The 19,588-nt window shown below is 34.4% G+C and overlaps 4 protein-coding genes across 9 annotated transcripts; 2 read left to right on the forward strand and 2 right to left on the reverse strand.

Moving 5' to 3' along the window:
* The first annotated feature begins 3,001 nt into the window (after window positions 1-3,001).
* On the forward strand, window positions 3,002-7,886 carry LOC123221229. Of its 3 annotated transcripts, XM_044644002.1 has the most exons (4): window positions 3,031-3,091; window positions 3,259-3,295; window positions 4,355-5,113; window positions 5,593-7,886. In XM_044644002.1, the coding sequence occupies exons 3-4, from the start codon at window positions 4,355-4,357 to the stop codon at window positions 7,258-7,260; spliced, it is 2,427 nt and encodes an 808-aa protein (XP_044499937.1). In that variant the 5' UTR covers window positions 3,031-3,091; window positions 3,259-3,295; the 3' UTR covers window positions 7,261-7,886. The 3 variants fall into 3 exon arrangements, with proteins under 3 accessions (XP_044499936.1, XP_044499937.1, XP_044499935.1); XM_044644001.1 differs by lacking the exon at window positions 3,259-3,295 and having other exon boundaries at window positions 3,002-3,091; XM_044644000.1 differs by lacking the exons at window positions 3,031-3,091; window positions 3,259-3,295 and adding an exon at window positions 3,331-4,237.
* Window positions 7,887-8,763: 877 nt separating this feature from the next.
* LOC123221307 lies at window positions 8,764-10,814 on the forward strand. Its single transcript, XM_044644116.1, has 3 exons — window positions 8,764-9,235; window positions 9,436-9,560; window positions 10,302-10,814. The coding sequence occupies exons 1-3, from the start codon at window positions 9,079-9,081 to the stop codon at window positions 10,584-10,586; spliced, it is 567 nt and encodes a 188-aa protein (XP_044500051.1). The 5' UTR covers window positions 8,764-9,078; the 3' UTR covers window positions 10,587-10,814.
* Window positions 10,815-11,003: 189 nt separating this feature from the next.
* LOC123221305 (mitochondrial thiamine diphosphate carrier 1-like) lies at window positions 11,004-16,743 on the reverse strand. Of its 4 annotated transcripts, none has more exons than XM_044644112.1 (8): window positions 16,599-16,743; window positions 16,240-16,379; window positions 15,432-15,548; window positions 14,672-14,783; window positions 12,949-13,076; window positions 12,202-12,354; window positions 11,628-11,777; window positions 11,004-11,508 (listed from the first exon to the last, which is right to left on the reverse strand). In XM_044644112.1, exons 2-8 carry the CDS (start codon window positions 16,354-16,356, stop codon window positions 11,290-11,292), a joined length of 996 nt encoding a protein of 331 aa, XP_044500047.1. In that variant the 5' UTR covers window positions 16,357-16,379; window positions 16,599-16,743; the 3' UTR covers window positions 11,004-11,289. The 4 variants fall into 4 exon arrangements, with proteins under 4 accessions (XP_044500047.1, XP_044500049.1, XP_044500050.1 ...); XM_044644114.1 differs by having other exon boundaries at window positions 16,531-16,661; XM_044644115.1 differs by lacking the exon at window positions 16,599-16,743 and having other exon boundaries at window positions 11,628-11,765; window positions 16,240-16,591.
* Window positions 16,744-17,310: 567 nt separating this feature from the next.
* Window positions 17,311-18,707, reverse strand: LOC123221557. The gene is made up of 3 exons (XM_044644384.1): window positions 17,751-18,707; window positions 17,488-17,676; window positions 17,311-17,403 (listed from the first exon to the last, which is right to left on the reverse strand). The coding sequence occupies exons 1-3, from the start codon at window positions 18,705-18,707 to the stop codon at window positions 17,311-17,313; spliced, it is 1,239 nt and encodes a 412-aa protein (XP_044500319.1).
* Window positions 18,708-19,588: the final 881 nt, after the last annotated feature.

Here is a 19,588-nt window from a genome sequence, read left to right on the forward strand (position 1 = left end):
TTGTTTTGGTTGTAAATATATACATGTACTGAGGTGGGTTAAAGTTCTAAGAGTTAGCTAGGAGTAGAGATTTTTGGTGAGAGAGGCATGGACAATGGTGTGAATCCTAATAGATGGGCCAAGGAAGTTTTGCGTATTGACAAAACTAAGTCCACTGTTCCTAAAACGTAGGCAGGAAACTTCATTTTCTTGCTTGTAGGGGAAACAAAGACTTGCAGGTTTTAACTGGGGTGGATGCCATTACAGCATCTACGAATCTATAGCTCGATTATATACTTATTCATTTTTTACCATGGATGATACTGTTTATTTCTTTCTCGGATGATATTGTATATTAATTCGAATGAATTTGAGTTAACAGCTACTTGTTTGCTTGTATTTACACTTTGATTATGAGCAAGAGTTATTGGATTAAGCCCGTTTAGTCTTTGGGCTTTTAAGGTTTCAGATCTGTGTGGTTGAGACGTATCACTAAGTCCCATTAGTGAAGCATATGAGTAATCAGGATTCCACCAATGCTATCAAATGATTGGTGTGATTGATTCTCAACTGAAAACTGGGAGAGACTTTGACATTTTTCTTTCTCACAAAGTAGTTAATATTGATATAAAGGATTATCATTAGGCAAACACATGGCAAATTTGTGTAGTTAGAGGTAGATTTCACTCAAGTTTAACTTGAATTTGGTTAACAACTCGAATCGAAAATGCTTGGATTGAATTTGACTAGATTGAGCTTGATCCGAGCACATAACATGGGTTGAGTAAGTTACTATAAACAAATTCGGTCTCACTTGATTTAAATCTACTCAAAATCTCATTTGGGTTTTGGTTAAAAGAAAAAATATTTGTTTAGGTTTGGTTGAAACGTCAAAACAAAATTTAGAATTAGCCCAATAGGGAGTGCACCCACAACAATAAAAATAGAATTTGTTTAACATTAATTGATTTGAACCAGCTCGATTTGTAGCTTGGATCAAAAATATTTGAATCAAATTTGAATAAAATTAGCTTAGTTCCTGTCAAATTTGAGCTTATTCCTTTCTTGATCTAAATTGAGTTATATCTTTTCGTAAACTCTATTTGAATTGAATTTATCCCTATTAGTAAACGATTGCATAATAGTGTATTTAGATAGTATTTCAATCCGGTTAGCTTAATTTGACTCAAATTCATTATATCAAATTTAAACTAAAAGGATTAACTTGTTTTTAAAATTAAATTAAATTTAAATTAAAAAGAATTTGATTTAATTTAATTTAATTTAACTCGTGAATTAAGTAGATGACTCAATTTAGTTTAAATTTAATTCATTATATAATTCGAATTGAATAAAATAATTATTAAAATAACGTTTTTTTATCAAAAAGTTATAAATTTAAATTATAAATCTAAATTATTAATTCAATCAATTGATTTAAATTATAAATTTAAAATAATTTATTTTTTACTCAAATTAAATTTATATTATTTATAATTTTAACTCTATAAATAAATTCGAAGTGGAGATGCTCAGAGTTCACTCAATACCGTACATGCAAATGCAAGCGAAGTCAAGCGAATTACGCGGTCTCAAGTTTGAGCTTCTGACCGAAACTTTCAAAATTCCAAGTCGTTTTGGTCAACAGTTTATAATTAATCTATGGGCATTCTTTTCAATAACTAGGATGGAAAACAATATAATTATTAATTAATTAATTAATTAATTAATATTTAGATCTCAGTGTGGGAACACGCAATTTGTTTTAGTTAAGAATTTAATACAAGAATTTGAAGATTCTTTTATGCTTCTAATTTACCTCTAATCAATCAATTACTGGGATAAATAAGGTAGAGAGGCACGTGACAGTCACGTGCATGAGTTCAACTTGGAAGCACTCAGATTCTTAGAACCGTCTATTTGTTTATGGATTTTAACTATGTCAAAATTCCATCAAAATATTAATGGGAGGATAATCCTCTGCAACGGATGCACACGCTAGTTTTCCGCACTCATCCTCTGGAAGATTGCCACGTTTGTTAGGCGAAAGCAGCCACCTCAGCACAAGATCCTTTCTTCAAGCCTTTTTAAACTTCACGTGGCTTACAATTATTATTATAATTATAAACTTAATTATTATTAATAATCTATATTATTACTTTTAATTTACAAAACACAACAAAATATTAATTCGTCATTTAAATAAACAAATCCATTTAAAATGAAGCTGTTTTCCCCACGCGCACATGCCATCCCACGTTCGGCTCAAAACTCCTTATCGGCTTCTTCAGATAATCTCCTGCGACTATCAACTGTAATGTATATCCTACAACCTTTTTGTAATTGGGCCATCATCTATAGATCTCCCATTCTGCACACGTACGTGGTAGCACTCTATTGGACCCAACAGGTTTTTGCCCAAGATTGTCACAAGTGAATCATCCTCACATGGGTAATAATACGATAAAACCGTATAAGATTTTCGGTTTCATAATGATTTTAAAGATTGAGGGTTACTATAAAAATGAAATATATAAAAATAGAATTATGTGTGACATTGATCAAAGATTAGATCATACTTATATTGATTGATCCAATCATATTATTATAGTTTTAAAATTTGGATTCAGTCAATCAATTGAGTCGAAGTGTTTAGACTCGAATTTGGATTAAAAGGTTTCCGATTCATGGCCAAGGGCTTGAAAGTATTTTTGAGCAAACCTTGTGTGGATGTGTAATTGACTCGTGCTTAAATGATATAATAAAAAAAATTAGAGGGGCGCTTCTGTCTAGGAATCTTGACGAACCGCCACGCGTTCAATGTATCATTCCACGCTCTAGTAAAAGGCGCGTGGAGACGTCAATTTTCATCCATGTAAAAACGTACCAGTGGGTCCTATAAACAATACTACAACAGCAAAATAAGAAAATAAATAGAAATAAATAAAAATAATATTTTTCCATTAAAATTATAAATAATTTTCTCTTTTTCGCTTCGCTTATTCGCTGCTTTAAATACAGAAAGGGTCTTCTGTATCTCATTTTCTTCAAATTTCTATCATTTTTCTCTTCTCGCCATGAAACCTTAACCTCTCTCTCTTTCTCTTCAAAGGTACTCTCTCTCTTTCTCTATTTTTTTTTTTTTTTATGTAAACATATGTATATATAAGTTTGTGTGAGTTTCTCTTTCTTTAACTGCGAACAAGTTCACGTTTTGTTTGTTTTTAATCTATAAGTTGCTGTTAATCGGTGCGTAACAACGAATACCCATTTCCTCAGGTTGCTTCTTTAGCTTGGTTTTTGACGTGTTTTCTTTGTAAGTATTAATATTAATAATATTATTGTTATTCTAGTTTTCCTCTACATGGAAGCTTAATACTTATAGTAAAATTGTCTTTGTATTGTTTTGTGCTTTGCTTCTGCTACGATTTAGTGTACTTGTTCTTATCTTCTCTCTTTTTACGCTTCTTTTCATCTTCTTGAAACCTTGAATTTCTGGGGATCGTAATAGAATTCTCATTGTAAATTGTGTTTCTTGCTTTGTGTTTATTATTTTTTTATTTGTTTGTTTGGGTAGAGTGTTCAGCTCTGAGAATTATTTGTTTGATATGACCATAAATGCGCTTACTGGGTACTGATATATATTTTTTTTTTGTAAGTTTTAGTTTTTATGGTTACGCGATTGTCTTCGTGGTTCATTTCGGGTCCAAAAATGGATCTGGGTTTGTTTTGTTTTGTTTTGTTTCGTTTCGTTTTAGTTTGTGACTGCTCTCTATTATTGCGTTTGTTTTTTCTGAATATTGCTTATTTACTAGGAATTTATATGCTGATTTGTCTTGAGTAATATCTGTTAACTGTTAATATATAGCGAAGTTTGATTTCACATTTTAAGTTTCTTTGTGGTTTTTATTATTTTTATGTCCTGTCTTTTGAATTATTACTGTTTAATATTCTGAATTTTGATCAATAGTAAAAAAAAAAAAAATTGTGTATGTTTCATGGAGGGTTGGAACTGGGAAATTTCGTTATCTGGTGAGTATTTCGAATATTTTGGAAGTAAGAAGAAATACACTGTTCTGATAGCTCATAAGCTTCTGGACCTTGCCAATTGCCATTCCTTTTTATTTATTTATTTATATTATTATCTGTATAAATTTGTAGTCTTGTTTAGATATCTCATGGAAGTATGAGAATACTATTATTCTTGCTAACTTATCACTACAGAAACATTAACAACATGAGACTTTTAGATTCAAAGGTATATAATCTTGAATAATAGGCTTATTCTATTCTTTGCTGATAGATAAGTGTTTTATTCTCTTTTTTGCTGTCGTTTGAGGTATAATAAAATTGGAGTCCTCAAATTTTGTTGCAGATGGATGGAATGCAAGAAAATAATTGTGCGGCTGTTCTTGGCGATACATTCACTGAGAATTTACTTTCTCCAGAATCTACTGATGTATGTGATGAATATAGGGATCTAGAATTGCTTCCTCGAGTTGGAGGTGAGTATCAGGTCGATATTCCATCTCTAGTAGCAGAATCTGACTGCCTCTTGGACACCAAAAATCCAGCTCACATTCCCCATACATTGCTTATGGGACTACCAATACCAGTAACTTGGATCAATGAAGAAGTTGGAAGCCATAAACATGAACCATCGGAAGCTAATAGTCATTCAGTTGATACCTCAGGATGTGCTAAAAGGACCCAAAATGTTACTGGAAGGCGCAATTTGAAACCAAAAGTTGCGCCTAAGGATATAGTATTGGACATAGGGACTGAAACAGATCAGAAGCGTGGTGGCAAAGGCTACTGTTTGGTTCCTGGTTCAACACATGACTCATGGAGCGATATTGATAAAGCCAGTTTTGTCCTTGGTTTATATATCTTTGGAAAGAATCTTGTTCAGGTAAAGAAATTTGTCGGGAGTAAAGGGATGGGGGAAATTCTTTCATTCTACTATGGAATATTTTATGGGTCTGAGAAATACCGTAAGTGGTCAGAATGCCGGAAAATAAAAAGCAAAAGAAGTGTATACGGACAAAGAATTTTTACAGGAATGAGACAACAGGAATTGTTATCTCGTTTACAACCCCATGTGTCAGAGGAAAGCCCAAATACACTATTGGAGGTACTTTATCTGTTGTCTCAACATGTTGCTGTCATGTTAAATGGAAAATGTATCAAATGAGTGTGGACAGATCATATAAAATCCATTTTCCTTGCATGCAAAAGAACATAATTCATAACTATAGAGAACTTATTGTAAGATTTTATTCAGCACTTGTTTAGGAACTAAGAGTGGTTTATTTGTCTGTTTTAACTCTTTTTTGCTTCATCTTCAGTGCCATACTTTTAAGTGGAAGATAATAGATATTAAAACAGAATATATTAGTCCTTTTTTTGGGTTCCACAAATGATTAGGTCATCCCTAGATCAGATTGCAGTTATTAGCATATTTTCATATTTTTCTTGTGAAGTTCTTGTACTGTCTTCTGTTTAGTTCCTAAGTTAAAAGAAATTTTGTATTATGTTTACCCTCACAAACAGTCAAGTCATCTGAAAAAGATTTTGTTTTACTATTATGTTGTAAATCTTTTCCATTTTTAGGATTCCAAGGCACTTGGGGAGGGAAAAATTTCTTTGGAAGAATATGTTTTCGCTTTAAGGGCTAAAGTTGGGTTGACTGCTCTTGTGGAGGCAGTTGGAATTGGTAAAGGGAAGCAAGATCTCACAAGCATGGCCATGGAGCCTTTGAAGTCTAATCAAGTTGCTGCTGGCCGTCCAGAGATACCTATTGGCAAAGCATGGTCCAAGCTTACATCTGTGGAGATTATCGATTTTCTAACAGGAGGTCACAGGTTAAGCAAAGCACGGTCAAGTGATCTCTTTTGGGAAGCTGTTTGGCCTCGTTTACTAGCAAGAGGTTGGCACTCTGAGGAGCCAAATAATCATGGTTGTGCTGCAGGGCCCAAGAATCCACTGGTCTTTCTTGTACCTGGTGTCAAGAAGTTTTCAAGAAGGAAATTAGTGAAGGGAAACCACTATTTTGATTCTGTCAGTGATGTCCTGAGTAAAGTTGCTGGTGAACCTGGTCTTCTTGAGCTTGAGCTTGGAGCTGATAAGGGAGATATTAGCAAGGAAGAAAATGGATGGGCCAATAAAACTGAAGTGAACAAAGCAGACTCTGCTGATCAGCAGCGGCACTGTTATCTCAGGCCCCGTACTCCAAATCGTATGGATGCCATGAAGTTTACAGTTGTGGACACAAGTCTTGCTAACAGGGGAACAATGAAGGTTAGAGAATTGAGAAGCTTGCCAATTGAAATGAGGAGTGCTCCCAACGCCAGAAGTCATTCTCAAGATAGTGACACAGAAACTTCTGAGTCAACAGATGAATCTGATTCTTCTGGTACCATGTGTTCTGATAGGGAAGAGCAAAATGGTTTGAAACCAACAAAGATGGACATTGATGGGTCTTTTGACAGGTTGGTCAGGAATTCTTCAAATGGGGCTGATTTTGATATGGATGTACCTTCTGAAAAGATCCCAAGGAATGCTACAAATGGGCCCTTGTCAGCAGGTGGCCCTGATTTGACTAATGCGCCTGTTGTAAAATTGTCAGACCAGAAAAGCAGTATGTGCAATGACATACAAGCAAGAGATGGAATAAAAGTCGAACTGAGCCAGAGAACAAAACCTAGCAATAATGTTCATCTAGCCCCTGTTACAAAAAAACGTCGGAGATTAAATGCTTGTAATCGCAAAGAGACAACCAGTGGCACAATGAATGAATTGGCGGGTTCGATGGTAAAACAAGATGAGACCAGATGCTGTGCTGGCTATGCTGATTCCGGTGAGAGTGTTACCTCTGAAGTTGATTCATCAATTAAGATGTTACCATCCACCAGCTCTCTGTCTAAGGCCAGCTTAGTTGTAAGTAGTGAAGGCACTCTCAGTAATACAATTTCTGGCATTGAACATTCTAGTGAAGAACCTTTACCTCGAAGGGTGATTGACCTAAACTTGCCCATGCTTCCAGATGGTGAAACTGATCAATTTTTTATGAAGGAAGAGACAGAAGGACAACCAGATCAGACAAGCTGGCAACCAGATGATTCCGGTGCACATTTGCATACTTTGGAACAGCAACCTAACATGATCAATCGGAGACAGAGTACAAGAAACCGTCCACTGACCACTAAAGCACTTGAAGCTCTTGCTTTTGGATTTTTGAACACTAAACAGAAGCGGAGGTTCGGAGATGCTTTCCCATGAGAAAACCCCTTACCTTCTTGTAATGCCCGTGGTAGGGGGAGAGTTAATGAGAATCTTGGCAGTGCTGTTGCTGATTTGCATGACTATGAGAGGGGAGATGATCTGTGTAGTGATAATGACAATATTTTCGCTTCAAAGTAAAAATTGAGGGAAGATGGATCAAATCTTGGATTAAAACTTGATTGAGTGCTCTGATTATAGTATAAGCATGTAACTTCCAGCAAGTTTTCATATGATATAGAAGATTGTCATCCCCATTGGCTACTCTGTGATTTGCCAAGAGCACAAGAAGGTTTATGCTCTCAACCCTAAGAAACCTGTATTAGAGATTTCATGAAATCAGATTGTCCATGAGACCATTGGCATCATGCAAACATTCTGGGAAGTATCAAGACTGAGGAGACAGCGGTAGTTATTCGTGCAGTTGCTGGAATTCGAATTTGAGTGGGATAAGTTTCAAGACCAGTTGATTACATTATGATCACGTTTCTCTTCCCATTGTAGAATTTATTTGAGTTCATTATATTCCAACACAGAATCCACATTGATACTAGAGGTTGCTTTATTTGATATGTTTGTTTTCATTTAAAATCACCACCCCTTAATGAAGTGAAATTTATGGTCTATCAGTTGTACCAACATTCAACAGAAGTGGAACAGTGTTTGGTTTCTTGCATTTTGGAAAAGCAGATGGACTTTCTGCTCTAAGCAGTCAGTTTCTGAAGTAATTTCAGGTGTCAACTTCAGTTGCTTCAATTCAACAATTATATATTGGCTGCTTTACAGGCTACTGTTTTTGTCCTTGGCCTTTGTTGCCTTTTTAAGGTTTTATACATAAAATCATTTAAATAAGTTAATATCAGATTAAAATTATTCATTTCTCAGGCCAAATTATTTATTTGAGTAATGTCACTGTACACTAACGAATGGGTATAAAAGTATATTAATTGATGAATAATCGTGTGAATTAGTGATTTAATTATTTATTTATTTTCAATTTAAATTATTTAATTATATTAGTATTTTAATAACTATTTATTATGTTTTAATACCTGATTGGGGTTTGATCTCCTCAAATTTCTGGTTCCAAGTAACATGGGTTGATTACTATTAGTGATTGGATTGGTAAATTGTTTGAAGGTGATTTTGTAAGTACTTTTTTAGATAAAAAATATAAATATTTTTAGCTTGAGACTGTAAAAATGAACAAAAGTAGTAAAGCTACAAGGTTTTTTAAGAAAAGGGTTTATACTCAAATTATATTAATTTCATAATTAGTGAAATTTTAAATTATTTAATATAAATAAATAAATAAAAATAAATAAATATATATATATATAAATATATATATATATATATATATAAAATATATATATATATATATATATATATATATATATATATATATATATATATATATATATATATATATATATATATATATATATATATATATATATATATATATATGTAAAAGATTTTCAGTTGAATCAGCCAGACCAATCCGGATTTAAAAACCAGCCCATTAAAGACATCATCTGGTGCACGAAGCAAGGACAAGAGTGGGCACTTGGCTTGCTAAAAAGCTATCCACGTGGCCTTCTGATTCCCGGACCTCGATCGTTTTAACAAGCAGGCACGTGCTTTCCACATTCATCTTCCTCTTCTTCATTTCTTCTCCGCAGGACCCAGGGCCATACTTAGGGTTTATCCTTTTCATATAAACAAATCACAATCCCGTATTTTAATTTAGAATTCGAAGCTTAGCAGTTGCGGTGTCGTTTTGAGTTGGTCATTAATAGTGAGTTCAAGAGAAACATGGGTCAGGCATTTCGTCGAGCGACTGGAAGGATTGCAGCCTCTTCGCCTCCAACAAAAGCGAAGACCGCCGTCTATCGGAAACCACCTGTGGGCCCCGCCGAAGAGGTCAAGATTTCCCGGACTGCTGCTCCATTGGACGGTCGCGATCGTCCTGGTAAGCAAACTCCTCTTTGGCTTCTAATATTCTGATGGTTAGAGAATAGCATTTGAATTAGTTAGCATTTTGGGTTACCATTTGCTGGTGGAAATTGTTGTAAATTTGGTCATAGAATGATTTGCGGAGAAAATGTGCTCCTCTCACCATAATTGGGAGAAAATGTGCTAAATTCTATAATTTTGGGTGATGTTTTGAAGATGAGGCTCAACTATTCAATGCCGACAATGTGCTTGAAGAAAGAGATCCCAGATACGATGAAATGCTTGGTCAAATGCTGGGAAGAGTTAGAACAAAGCCTGCAGGGAAACTTGAGATGGGTGAGGTGAGATTTTGAATATTGGTGCTTGCTATTGAACAGATTGCAGTTAAGATTTAATATCTATCAATGTTAGATGGTTGAAAACTGTGGTTAGAATTAGAAACATTTGTTCGAGTAAGAGTAGGATTTGATCCCAGCCAAGCCCAGGGCCAGCTCAAATTCGTCTGAGCTGGTGTACAAAATTACCAACAAAATAAATAATGTCGTTATATTGGTAAACTGTGTTATCAGAAAGACAAATGAGCCAAACTCGACCCAAAAGGTAAATTCGATACAAACTCGATTGGTCCAAATCCACCCTAGTTCAAGGGTGCTCTTTCTGGTACCCGAGAATTGCTCTTTTGTGCAATGTTTATTTCTGCAGTGTTTTTCATTCATGCCTTGAATATATGTACTGTGGCTAACCACCATTGCAATAGCATGGTGAGAAAATATATGCATAATAATAATATTGTATGTATTTATTTTTGAGTATTCAATTGGATACTCAGATAATGTGTTATCGTGTGATTGAGCATTAAATTATTTTTTAATTTAAAATCATTTAATCATATTATTTGGATACCAAATTGAGTACTTAAAACTAAAGATACATAATTTTTGTGTGCACAAAATGGTTCTTTCTACGTACATTCAGTGTTTATACGATAATCGTGGTGGTGGTGGTGGGGAGATATTCTTGAAACTTTATCATGTCGATTGTGTCTGGTGTGTGATTTATGAAATTCTAAAATAATGTTGCAGTCCTCGGTTCGGGAAAGAGAGAAGAGACCAATGCCAAAACTTCGAAACACAACGCGAGATTCTACTAGATATGAAGAAAGGCCAGCCCCACCGGGAACCTTAAATGTAGCACAGCTTCGCCACATCATGCTTCTGCATCAGGGAAAGGCTGAGGATCATGACGGCCCTATGGATGCCAATCAGATTGCCGAGAAGTACAGGCTCGATGTTGAGCAGGTTAAGACAATCTTTCAGTTTCTAGCAATGCCTCCAGAAGAGGGCAGTAAACAGAAAAACAATCAGTAAAGACCTGACTTCCTCTATATAATGAAAGTGATGTTACACTGAATAAGGAACAGTGGTCAATTTTGAAATTTTTTTATATGCAAAAGATGCAAAATATCCCTTGAATCATTTCATTACGTCAACATTAGGCAAGTTTGTATGAAGGGAAACATTTGTCCTGTATGAGTCACTGTTGTTAGACTCAAACTCAATTTGATTTAATTAATACTCAACAACTTGAGCTATCAATTGCTAACTCGAGCTTGGTTAAAAGAAAAAACAAAACCTTATAATTTGTATATTTATCAATTATGTATTAAATTATACCTACAGGTTTATTGATATTATAAAACTCGCATAAACAAACCAACTCAAATAACTGAGCTAAAAAACATCAAGCTTATTGTGCCTCCAACCGTTTGGAGCACTAATCTAACATATCATAATATTTTAGTTTCTTTATTGAATGCAATATGGTTCCCCAACAAATACTGTATCTCATATATGATTATGAAGTGTACATCACCGGCAATAAAATTCTTCTTCATTGACTTTCCAACCTGAAAAATTGGAGATTCTACCACTACAAACATATTGCCTGTAAACTAGTAAAAAAATGTAATAGGATTTCCCCTCTTTCCCCCAAGATGATCTTTTTAAGAATGAAAGAAAAAGAATGAGATTGATACAAGAAGATCAATACAGAAAAAAAATAGAGTTAGATTTAACTCAAAATGGACTCTAACCAATCGGACGCATATTCATAAACCACAAATGTTACCGCACTAGCAGGTGCAGCTTTGACAGTTGATGGAACAATTCCCTTGTACAGGCCAGCCCAACCCTCTGATTGCAATATTTGACCTAGTGCATCAAACACATTTTTATAAGCACGGTTTTTGAGTCGAGCACCATATTTTGGGTGCCTCTGCAATCCTTCAATCTGCAAAAGCCAGAAGGAAAAAAAAGCAGCATATTACTATATATATGCCATGCAAAAATATTGATGAAGAGACACAATTTACTGATAATAAGTAATTTCAGGAAGAGCAAATATCAAACCTGGAATCGTTTTTTGACCACGTCAAGTGGATGACAGACAAGTTTAGCACATGTTCCAGATGCTATCCCACAGAGAAAAAGCTGAATGCTTGAAGGACTGTCGACTGTACCAGTGGAGCTTGTACTTGAAGATCTGCTCTGATTCCAGGCCTCCAAGAATATAGTAAAAATTCTTAGTATAAGAACAAAAAGCTACTCCAACAGCTAGTTTAAATGATGAGTGGAGAGAAATTTCCACCAAGACTTGGCAATTTTACCAAATTATGGTTTCTCTCCAACATTCTACTAGAGAAATTTTGTTGGATATCAATATGGCAAATTTCACGATCAGCAGCAAGCAGCATGATTGCAAGGGCATGGTGATATTTGAAGGAAAATAATACAATATTTCTAAACAAATGTAATTTTGATGTTTTAAAACATAATCTCAATCCTAACATGGAGCACGCAAAACCCAAAATAGTTCTCAAAACCTGAAAATGCAGTCAATATATGTGTGTGTGTGAGAATATATATAAACATACACACACACACGCTTCACGCAAATTCAATTGAAAGGAAACTAGAGGCTCACCCTGGTCCAGCGTTTAAATGTGTCAAAGGTGCCAAATTGTATACCAGCATAAGGAACAATTTCAATCAGTGTTGGTGATAATCCAGCATACAATCCTCTGAAGCCACGGGTTCTGACAATATCAACAAATGCAGACCTCATGGTTGGATAAACCTAAATATAGCCATTTACAAGTCAAATAATGCTATTAAATGAATTCAGATGGCCTTAGTTCTTCTGTCAAATATTTAAATTGAGTAATGGAATCCACATGCTTTCTTTATGACAACTTTTATCAGTAATTCCATTTTTATATGGTTAAGAAAAGATAAAGATACATCTTTTCCTGGCAGTTCACAATATAGGAGAAAAGGGTCAAATGGATCCCAAAAAAATAAATAAATATAAACACAATGGATAGGTCAAAATGCTATTAGCCCATCTTGAAATCAAACAGTAAACTTTGATTTATTGGAAAAAAAAAGTATACAAATATTGAATATGAAGGATCATCTTATACAATACCAAGATTAGAATTGATGGTTTAATAGGAAATTGTCTAGAACACTCGTACAAGAAAAATAGCAAAATTAGGTCAAACTTGGCAATCAAAACTTTCGAATTTCTAGCCACAAGTATATAACGAAAAAGAAAAACAAATGATCAATGATTTCATTGACTTGTGAAGTTTCAATTTCAGTTTGTCACGTTCAAGGAATCAATTTTAAAACACTAAAAAGGTCATACTATCCATTTAGTCAAACATACCTTAGGTTCTCCTTGTGATGCTAATATGGTCCGTAAAAGATCAAATGGATAAGATCCAATTGTAGCTGCACATCCAGCTAATCCTCCACTCATGTAGGACAAATAAGGACTCAAATTTATGTGATTTTCTGTAACACAACAAAGAATGAAGGCACAAAATGTAATAGTGAATAACACCATAAACACAAGATACCATGTAGAAAATACAAACTCGGGCATATGCACCCTCATACTTTAGTATAGGACTGAACATAAATTGAATGAACCAGCTCATTTTTCAAGAAAAAGTTAGTGAGAAATAAGTCCACAAGCACCACTTCAAGCACAATATTGGAGCTACAATAAACACATAATCAAAGGTGTATAAACTGTTAAGCCTCTAAAGGTGTACAAAAGAAGAAACAACGGACAACATGGGGAAAAATCGAAATTTGTAGCTGCGGATAATAACAAACTAGGAGAACTCACACAAAATGTGAGTGACAATGTGACAATAGGAGATTAAGAGGGAGAGAGATTTGAATTGGATTATAAAAAGAAACGGCCGGAGATTTTGGATTATGAAAATGGTCACTGCACTTTTGATGATGCCGCTTGGACTTTTGAATGCTCTGGCAACATTTAAATCATTGATGAATGACATATTTCGGCCCCACCTAAGGAAATTCATCCTGGTACTTTTCAACAATATTTTAATATATAGTAAAGACAGAGTATCTCACCTGGAAGGTTGACGGGTTGAATTGAGAATTTTAAAGGGAAATCAAATCTTAGTTAACAAGAAGAAATGTGACTCTGGGCAGTCCCAACCGGAGGATTTGGGACATATTGTGTCAGCAGCAGGGGTATCAGCTGATCCAGCTAAGGTAGAGAATATAATTAATTCGCCACAACCAAAAAACAGTCAAAGAGTTGCAAGGATTTCTTGGGTTGATTGGTTATCATTGCCGATTTGTAGGAACTATGGACATATCACTGAACCACTTACTCGTTTGCTAAAGAAAGAAGCATTCAAGAGGTCATGCGAAGATCAAAAAGCATTTGTATTAGGATTGGGACACTTGTCCTTAATCTACTGGTAGTTTTCATTATAAATAGGGTTTTTAGGTTTTAAATGAGAGGAAGGAAAAAAATATATTAGGGTTTTGTAATTTGCGTAGCCAAGGTTCGTTGATTCAAGGAGGTCTCTAACGCCTCGAACGGATGGACAATGGGAGACCCTGGACTCTTTGAATTATTCAGTTTATCCTTGTAACCTTTTGATCAATGAAATAGTGTGGGAGTGGGTGATAACAAATTGGAAGAAATCACACAAAATGTGAGTGACAAAATGGCAATAGGAAATTAAGAGGGAGAGGTTTAATTTGGAGAATAAAAAGAGGGATGACTGAAAAATTTGGATTATGAAAACTGATCAGCTGATTGAGGTTTAAGAGAGATCGTTGGTTCCTCAAAATACCAGAGTAGGTTATTTCTTTTCTTTCTGAACTCATTTTTTACTGTAAATTGGATCTCTTGCTAGTTGATAAATAAGATTAGTATTTTTATCATTCATCAGATTGTCTCTGTAAAGTGTTTCGGGGTTGTGATTGTGATTTTGCAGGCTGAGTTGTCAGAGGGCCAACCTGTAGTGGAAAAAAAAAAAATCAAAATATCGAATCATAGCTAGTAGGTGCTCCATCTGTAATCACATGATTTTTTTTTTTCCTTTCTCTTTAAATACCTGTTTTAGAAGAACCAGCTGCAAGCGTTTTTAGTTTGTGTAACACTGTAAATTGTATGGCAGTGTACGGCATAACCATAAGTAAAGCAGGGACATTTCCACGCCAGAAACCCTGTCATAAGCAACCATCTTAAATAAATATAAAAAGGAAGCAAAATATTCGTCAAATCAAATTATGAAAAAATCTACAATAAACTTCTGAAGGCAACATTAAGATCTCATCATTTATCAACCGAAGATAACAACAATTATGGAATGAACTAACATTTAGTACCGAAAGAAATCTGCACCAAGAAAATGTAGAATAAATTATAAAATTTAATAATGGTAACTGATACAAGTTTCTGTAAATTAATTCCAGATCTTAGAAAATAAATTGAATTACCTAAAGAAGTCCTAGCAGTAGAAGGCTATAGCTGCATTAGTGAAAAAATGTATAATCAATTTTCCAAGGCTTATTTTAGTAAGTAAATAAATAAAACCAAACACGTCAATAGTCCCAGTTGGCCATGAGAAAACGACTACTGAGGACTTCATTGCCCAACTAAAATCAAATAGCTTTGATAACTTAATACCAAGAATAAACAAAAAATAATTTATCAACAAAGTTCCAAGTTACTAATGAATATGAGTGAAAGCCATAGATGTCCATCCAAGAAACTGAGAACTAAAATGATTGGATTAAAGTTTAAACACACAACTTGAATACTGTCTAAAGAAAAATAGACAAAATGTTCCATCAGAGATAGATTTATCATACCGGTAAACCTTCCTCTCTAAATATATCCTTCGTTGCTTGAAACATTCCAGTATATTTTGACGACATATACATATTTTCACTCAGCAAAGTCCATGAAGTGGTAGGCTCCAATTGGACCTGTCAAATAATTACAATTATATATAGAAATATAAAAAGCTAACTGCCATAATTTGCAGCCTACCTAGGCACAAAATCTTGTTTATCTGACCCTATGTACTATTTAAGCTTCTCAGTCATTCTCGGTAAGGGACATCAACTAAAAAAATAAAGAGATGAAGGATCATACCAACATTTACCATAATTTACCAAAACAGAAATTCGTGACTAATATCAGTTTCTTACACATAAAACAATGCACTACACTGTGCAATTGTGCCAAATAAAATAAACCTATTTTCGCATCAGAATCACAGGCACAATTTAACATTTCAATAACTCAAAAAAATTCTCTTTCTAAACACACCTAAAGAGCTTAAGTTGCAATTGGAACTCTCACTGAAGCCTACAATTTATAAGAAGTAAGAATGAAATTTCAAGCTAATTATCAAGCAATTTAGTAAAATATAAAATCTGATTGTCGAAAACCCACTGAAAATTGTTATATATATATATATATATTAAAATTGACATAACTAACAATCTAATATCATAGATTTCCTGCTAGTTCAGATAGATAAATAGCATATCGTAGCACATTCCGTAGTTTCAATTACAATCCAACTAACTAAGATATCCGTTTCGCATCTAACAGTAAACAGCTAGTAAACAATAAACAGAAGAAATATAATTGAAGGAAAAACAAAAGGACCTGGAATCGGATCTTAATAACATCGAGAGGCGAAGTAACTGTGCGTGAGATAGCACCTGCAATTGCCCCAGCCGTTGAATGAATAAACGCACGTTTAAGCTTTCCCGACTCCTCCATCACCGGCCAAACCACTCACCTCTCTATAACCAAACAACAATAACCATAAAAGCAGAAAACCAATCACGAAAAAAAAAAGGTCAAAGTCATTCCACCGCAAAATGAATATTAAAATATAAAATTAAATTAAAAACTGAAACGAATAAAGAAAGAAAGGAAAGTTCTGCTTTCAACTTTCAAGATTTATCTGTGAATCGTGAAGCGAAATTCGGAAAATAGCGGTCATCGAAAGTGAACGATACCGTTTGAAAAGAGAGTAAGATTTTGCCGCCTTATCGGTTACAGGACGGGACGTGACGTGACGTGACGAGGAGGAATGGAGGGTTTAAAAAATGGTAGTGTCGCATTTCAATGGCATTTTCAAGTGTTTAATTTATATTATTTGGGGCTAGCTTGAGTACAATACGAGTAATATTTTCCCTAAATAACAAATATAGTAATGTATTTTTTCAAACTTACTTTTTTGTTGATTGCATGTATTTTAAAAATAATAAAAATTTTTTAATGTTATTAATGGTGATCAGGGTGATAGTTGTCTTCCGACCAAAAAACCCATACTCATCATCATCATTACAATAAATATTGATATTATTCTTGATGATGATGAATTATCTAATTTCATCATTATTATAAAAGATTTTAATTCATAAATATTTTAATTATTATAGTCCATAAATATATTATTAAAGGCGATTGAGGGTGATGGAGATGTTGACAGAGTGGTGGTGACGGTAAGACATATAAGATAATTGGATAATATAAGGTATAAAAATAATTCAACTTCAAAAATTATAAAAATTAGAGAGTGGGGATATTTTTGTCTTTTCGATATAAAAATGTGAAAATCCCTTGTCCCATATAATAATAGAATAATAAACTAAAGACATGACAATAATCTGGAGACGAAATTGATGTGAAAACTATTAACCAACTCTCTCAATTAGCCAAGACGAATTAACACAATAAGATCTCAGACCAGTCTACTGTATTTCGGTTGGAGGGCCAGGATCTATATGTTTCTCTGCGCCAAGTCTCATCACGTAGATACTGAAATTAATTTGGTAAACTGGTTAAAATTTTATCAGTAGGAAAGAAAGTAGAAATTTTGATTGATATTAATGGGAAAATCACCTCCATGAATTGATCGTCTTTGTTCGGAATCATGTGTAAACAGTCAGAGAAACACGAAAACCAGTTACGTTTTGGGGCGACGAAATCTCTGAAACTTGATTGTTTAACAGTTACATCTAACGAAAATGATGGAACGCTGACCATTGGAAGAAGAAGGCCTCTCAAATCTTCAGGAATTCTCTGATATTTCTGCATGCAATATAATAAAAATAAAGCATATAGCTTTGGATTGAATAGAAATTTACCAGGCTTTAAAGCTTTACCTGTTTGGATATTTTCTCTATTTCAATATGGAGATTGAAGAGTTCTGCCATGGTGAAGCAGTTGACTCTGACTCGAAAGTCATTGCCACGGCTGAACTTGGCTAAATCCGCAATAAGTTGAAGCAACTTCAACTCCTCATTGCGATCTTCTTTGTACAGATGAACACGGCAATCTGCAGTAACTGGAGTCGACAAGAAAGAAATAACGTTACGGCCATTGTACAGAAACCGTTGCAGAGATGGGGCCTCGAGTTTGATTGCTTTCAAGCGGTGACATTTCACCACATATAAACAGTCAAGCGACGAAGAACAAACGTTTAACGTTTCCAGCATGTGGCATTTCTGCAATCTCAGCTCCTGAAGAAACGGCAACTTTCCGAAAATCTGGGCTTGAAGCCAGTCGTCAGTTATGTTGGGGATCTCCAGATACATTTTCGTCAAGGGTTTATAAGGCAACGTCGGCAATCCAGGGCGCCAGTTACAGCCGCCGAGCTTCAACCCGTCGGGAAAACAAAGGTCTATCTCGTCAATCCAATGGCACTCAGATAATGCTTCCTCGAGAGAGTTTTCTTCAGGCAATAACACATCAACCAGAATCAGCTTCCGCAAAGAAGTCGTGATTTCAGGATGATTTATCACGTTCAGTCTGCCATCAATTAGGATTAAAGCTGATTCAGTAGAATCTGAAGGCACGTAAATATACTTTATACTCTGTTTTTTCAGTAGCCTTGGTGATTGTTGCGCTGGGAGATTTTGTTCTTCACGAGAGAGTCTATCCCATAAACGCTGCCATTGCTTGGACAAAACAATGGTTCGAGTTGCGTATTTTGGAGGTAAGAAAGACAAGATGCATTGCAAAATGTTGTCTGGCAACAGGGATATTCGATCAATTTCTTGATCGTCTCCACTTTTATTCTTGTTCTGCCATTTTTGAATCGATTTTGTTATTTCAGCCATAACTTTTCTGTGAATGCTAAGATTGAAGAAAAGGGATTTCTGGATTTGAAATTTGAATGATTTGGTGTGTTTAAATTTGTACTGTAATCTTGGAGATATGATTTTGGCTAATCTTCCTAGACATGATTTGGTGTTAAAGTATCCTGACTTGTAGGATTTCTTTGATTCTGTTTCTTGAATTATTCTTTCTTGATGACCATAGGATTAAGGTGACGGTCGGCTATGCCCACATGAACCGATACAATCTACAAATTTTGGGTATGACCTAAACTTAATATGATCTTCAAATTTATAGATATGTTAGGGTTAATAAGAAGTCATATGATTAGGAAAACACAATTTATAGAAAATTTTTTAAAAAAATATTATATTTTGTAGGCTAATCTATAAAAAATCCTATAAAAGTATGATTTATTTTATTTTGGATTGTGTCAAAAATTTTGTTATGAGTTTTAAGGTTTGATAAACCAATATAACTTATCAAAGTTTATATTATAAAAGGTTTTGGTGTGACCTGATTTATGATACGTGTAATTTGACTATTTTCAATCATACATAACATAGGTTCTACTCAACACAACATCAAATATAAGTACAAGTTAGTAGGGGGAAGTAATCCATGACAAAAAGTTTTCACTAGGATATGTGCTTTTCAATCTCCAATGTGATGAGCAGCAGCATGACAGCCGTGAAGGCAAATGTTAGTGCAAAATTGGGTAGTCTAGAAACACTTAAAACCAAATCCCTTTTACTTTTCCTAAAGTTTCATACATTCACATCTAAAAAAGTAACGTGGACACTAGAGAGTGAAAAAAGAAAGTTGAAATATGAATCTATTATTATTGAACAATGATTGAAGTAGACGGTTAAATACTATCATT

Source organism: Mangifera indica, chromosome 7, assembly GCF_011075055.1.
Source record: "Mangifera indica cultivar Alphonso chromosome 7, CATAS_Mindica_2.1, whole genome shotgun sequence".
NCBI lineage: Eukaryota > Viridiplantae > Streptophyta > Magnoliopsida > Sapindales > Anacardiaceae > Mangifera > Mangifera indica.

Coding starts and splice junctions, on each gene's coding strand:
- LOC123221229 (XM_044644000.1), top strand. CDS start 4,166: ATGAGAATACTATTATTCTTGCTAACTTATCACTACAGAAACATTAAC. Junction 4,238..4,354: donor TGAGACTTTTAGATTCAAAG/GTATATAATCTT, acceptor ATTTTGTTGCAG/ATGGATGGAATGCAAGAAAA. Junction 5,114..5,592: donor GCCCAAATACACTATTGGAG/GTACTTTATCTG, acceptor TTCCATTTTTAG/GATTCCAAGGCACTTGGGGA.
- LOC123221307 (XM_044644116.1), top strand. CDS start 9,079: ATGGGTCAGGCATTTCGTCGAGCGACTGGAAGGATTGCAGCCTCTTCG. Junction 9,236..9,435: donor GGACGGTCGCGATCGTCCTG/GTAAGCAAACTC, acceptor GATGTTTTGAAG/ATGAGGCTCAACTATTCAAT. Junction 9,561..10,301: donor GGAAACTTGAGATGGGTGAG/GTGAGATTTTGA, acceptor ATAATGTTGCAG/TCCTCGGTTCGGGAAAGAGA.
- LOC123221305 (XM_044644112.1), bottom strand. CDS start 16,356: ATGGAGGAGTCGGGAAAGCTTAAACGTGCGTTTATTCATTCAACGGCT. Junction 13,077..14,671: donor AGCTGGTTCTTCTAAAACAG/GTATTTAAAGAG, acceptor GTTGTGTTACAG/AAAATCACATAAATTTGAGT. Junction 12,355..12,948: donor CATCACAAGGAGAACCTAAG/GTATGTTTGACT, acceptor GGCTATATTTAG/GTTTATCCAACCATGAGGTC.
- LOC123221557 (XM_044644384.1), bottom strand. CDS start 18,707: ATGGCTGAAATAACAAAATCGATTCAAAAATGGCAGAACAAGAATAAA. Junction 17,677..17,750: donor TAGAGAAAATATCCAAACAG/GTAAAGCTTTAA, acceptor TATTGCATGCAG/AAATATCAGAGAATTCCTGA. Junction 17,404..17,487: donor AAGACGATCAATTCATGGAG/GTGATTTTCCCA, acceptor AATTAATTTCAG/TATCTACGTGATGAGACTTG.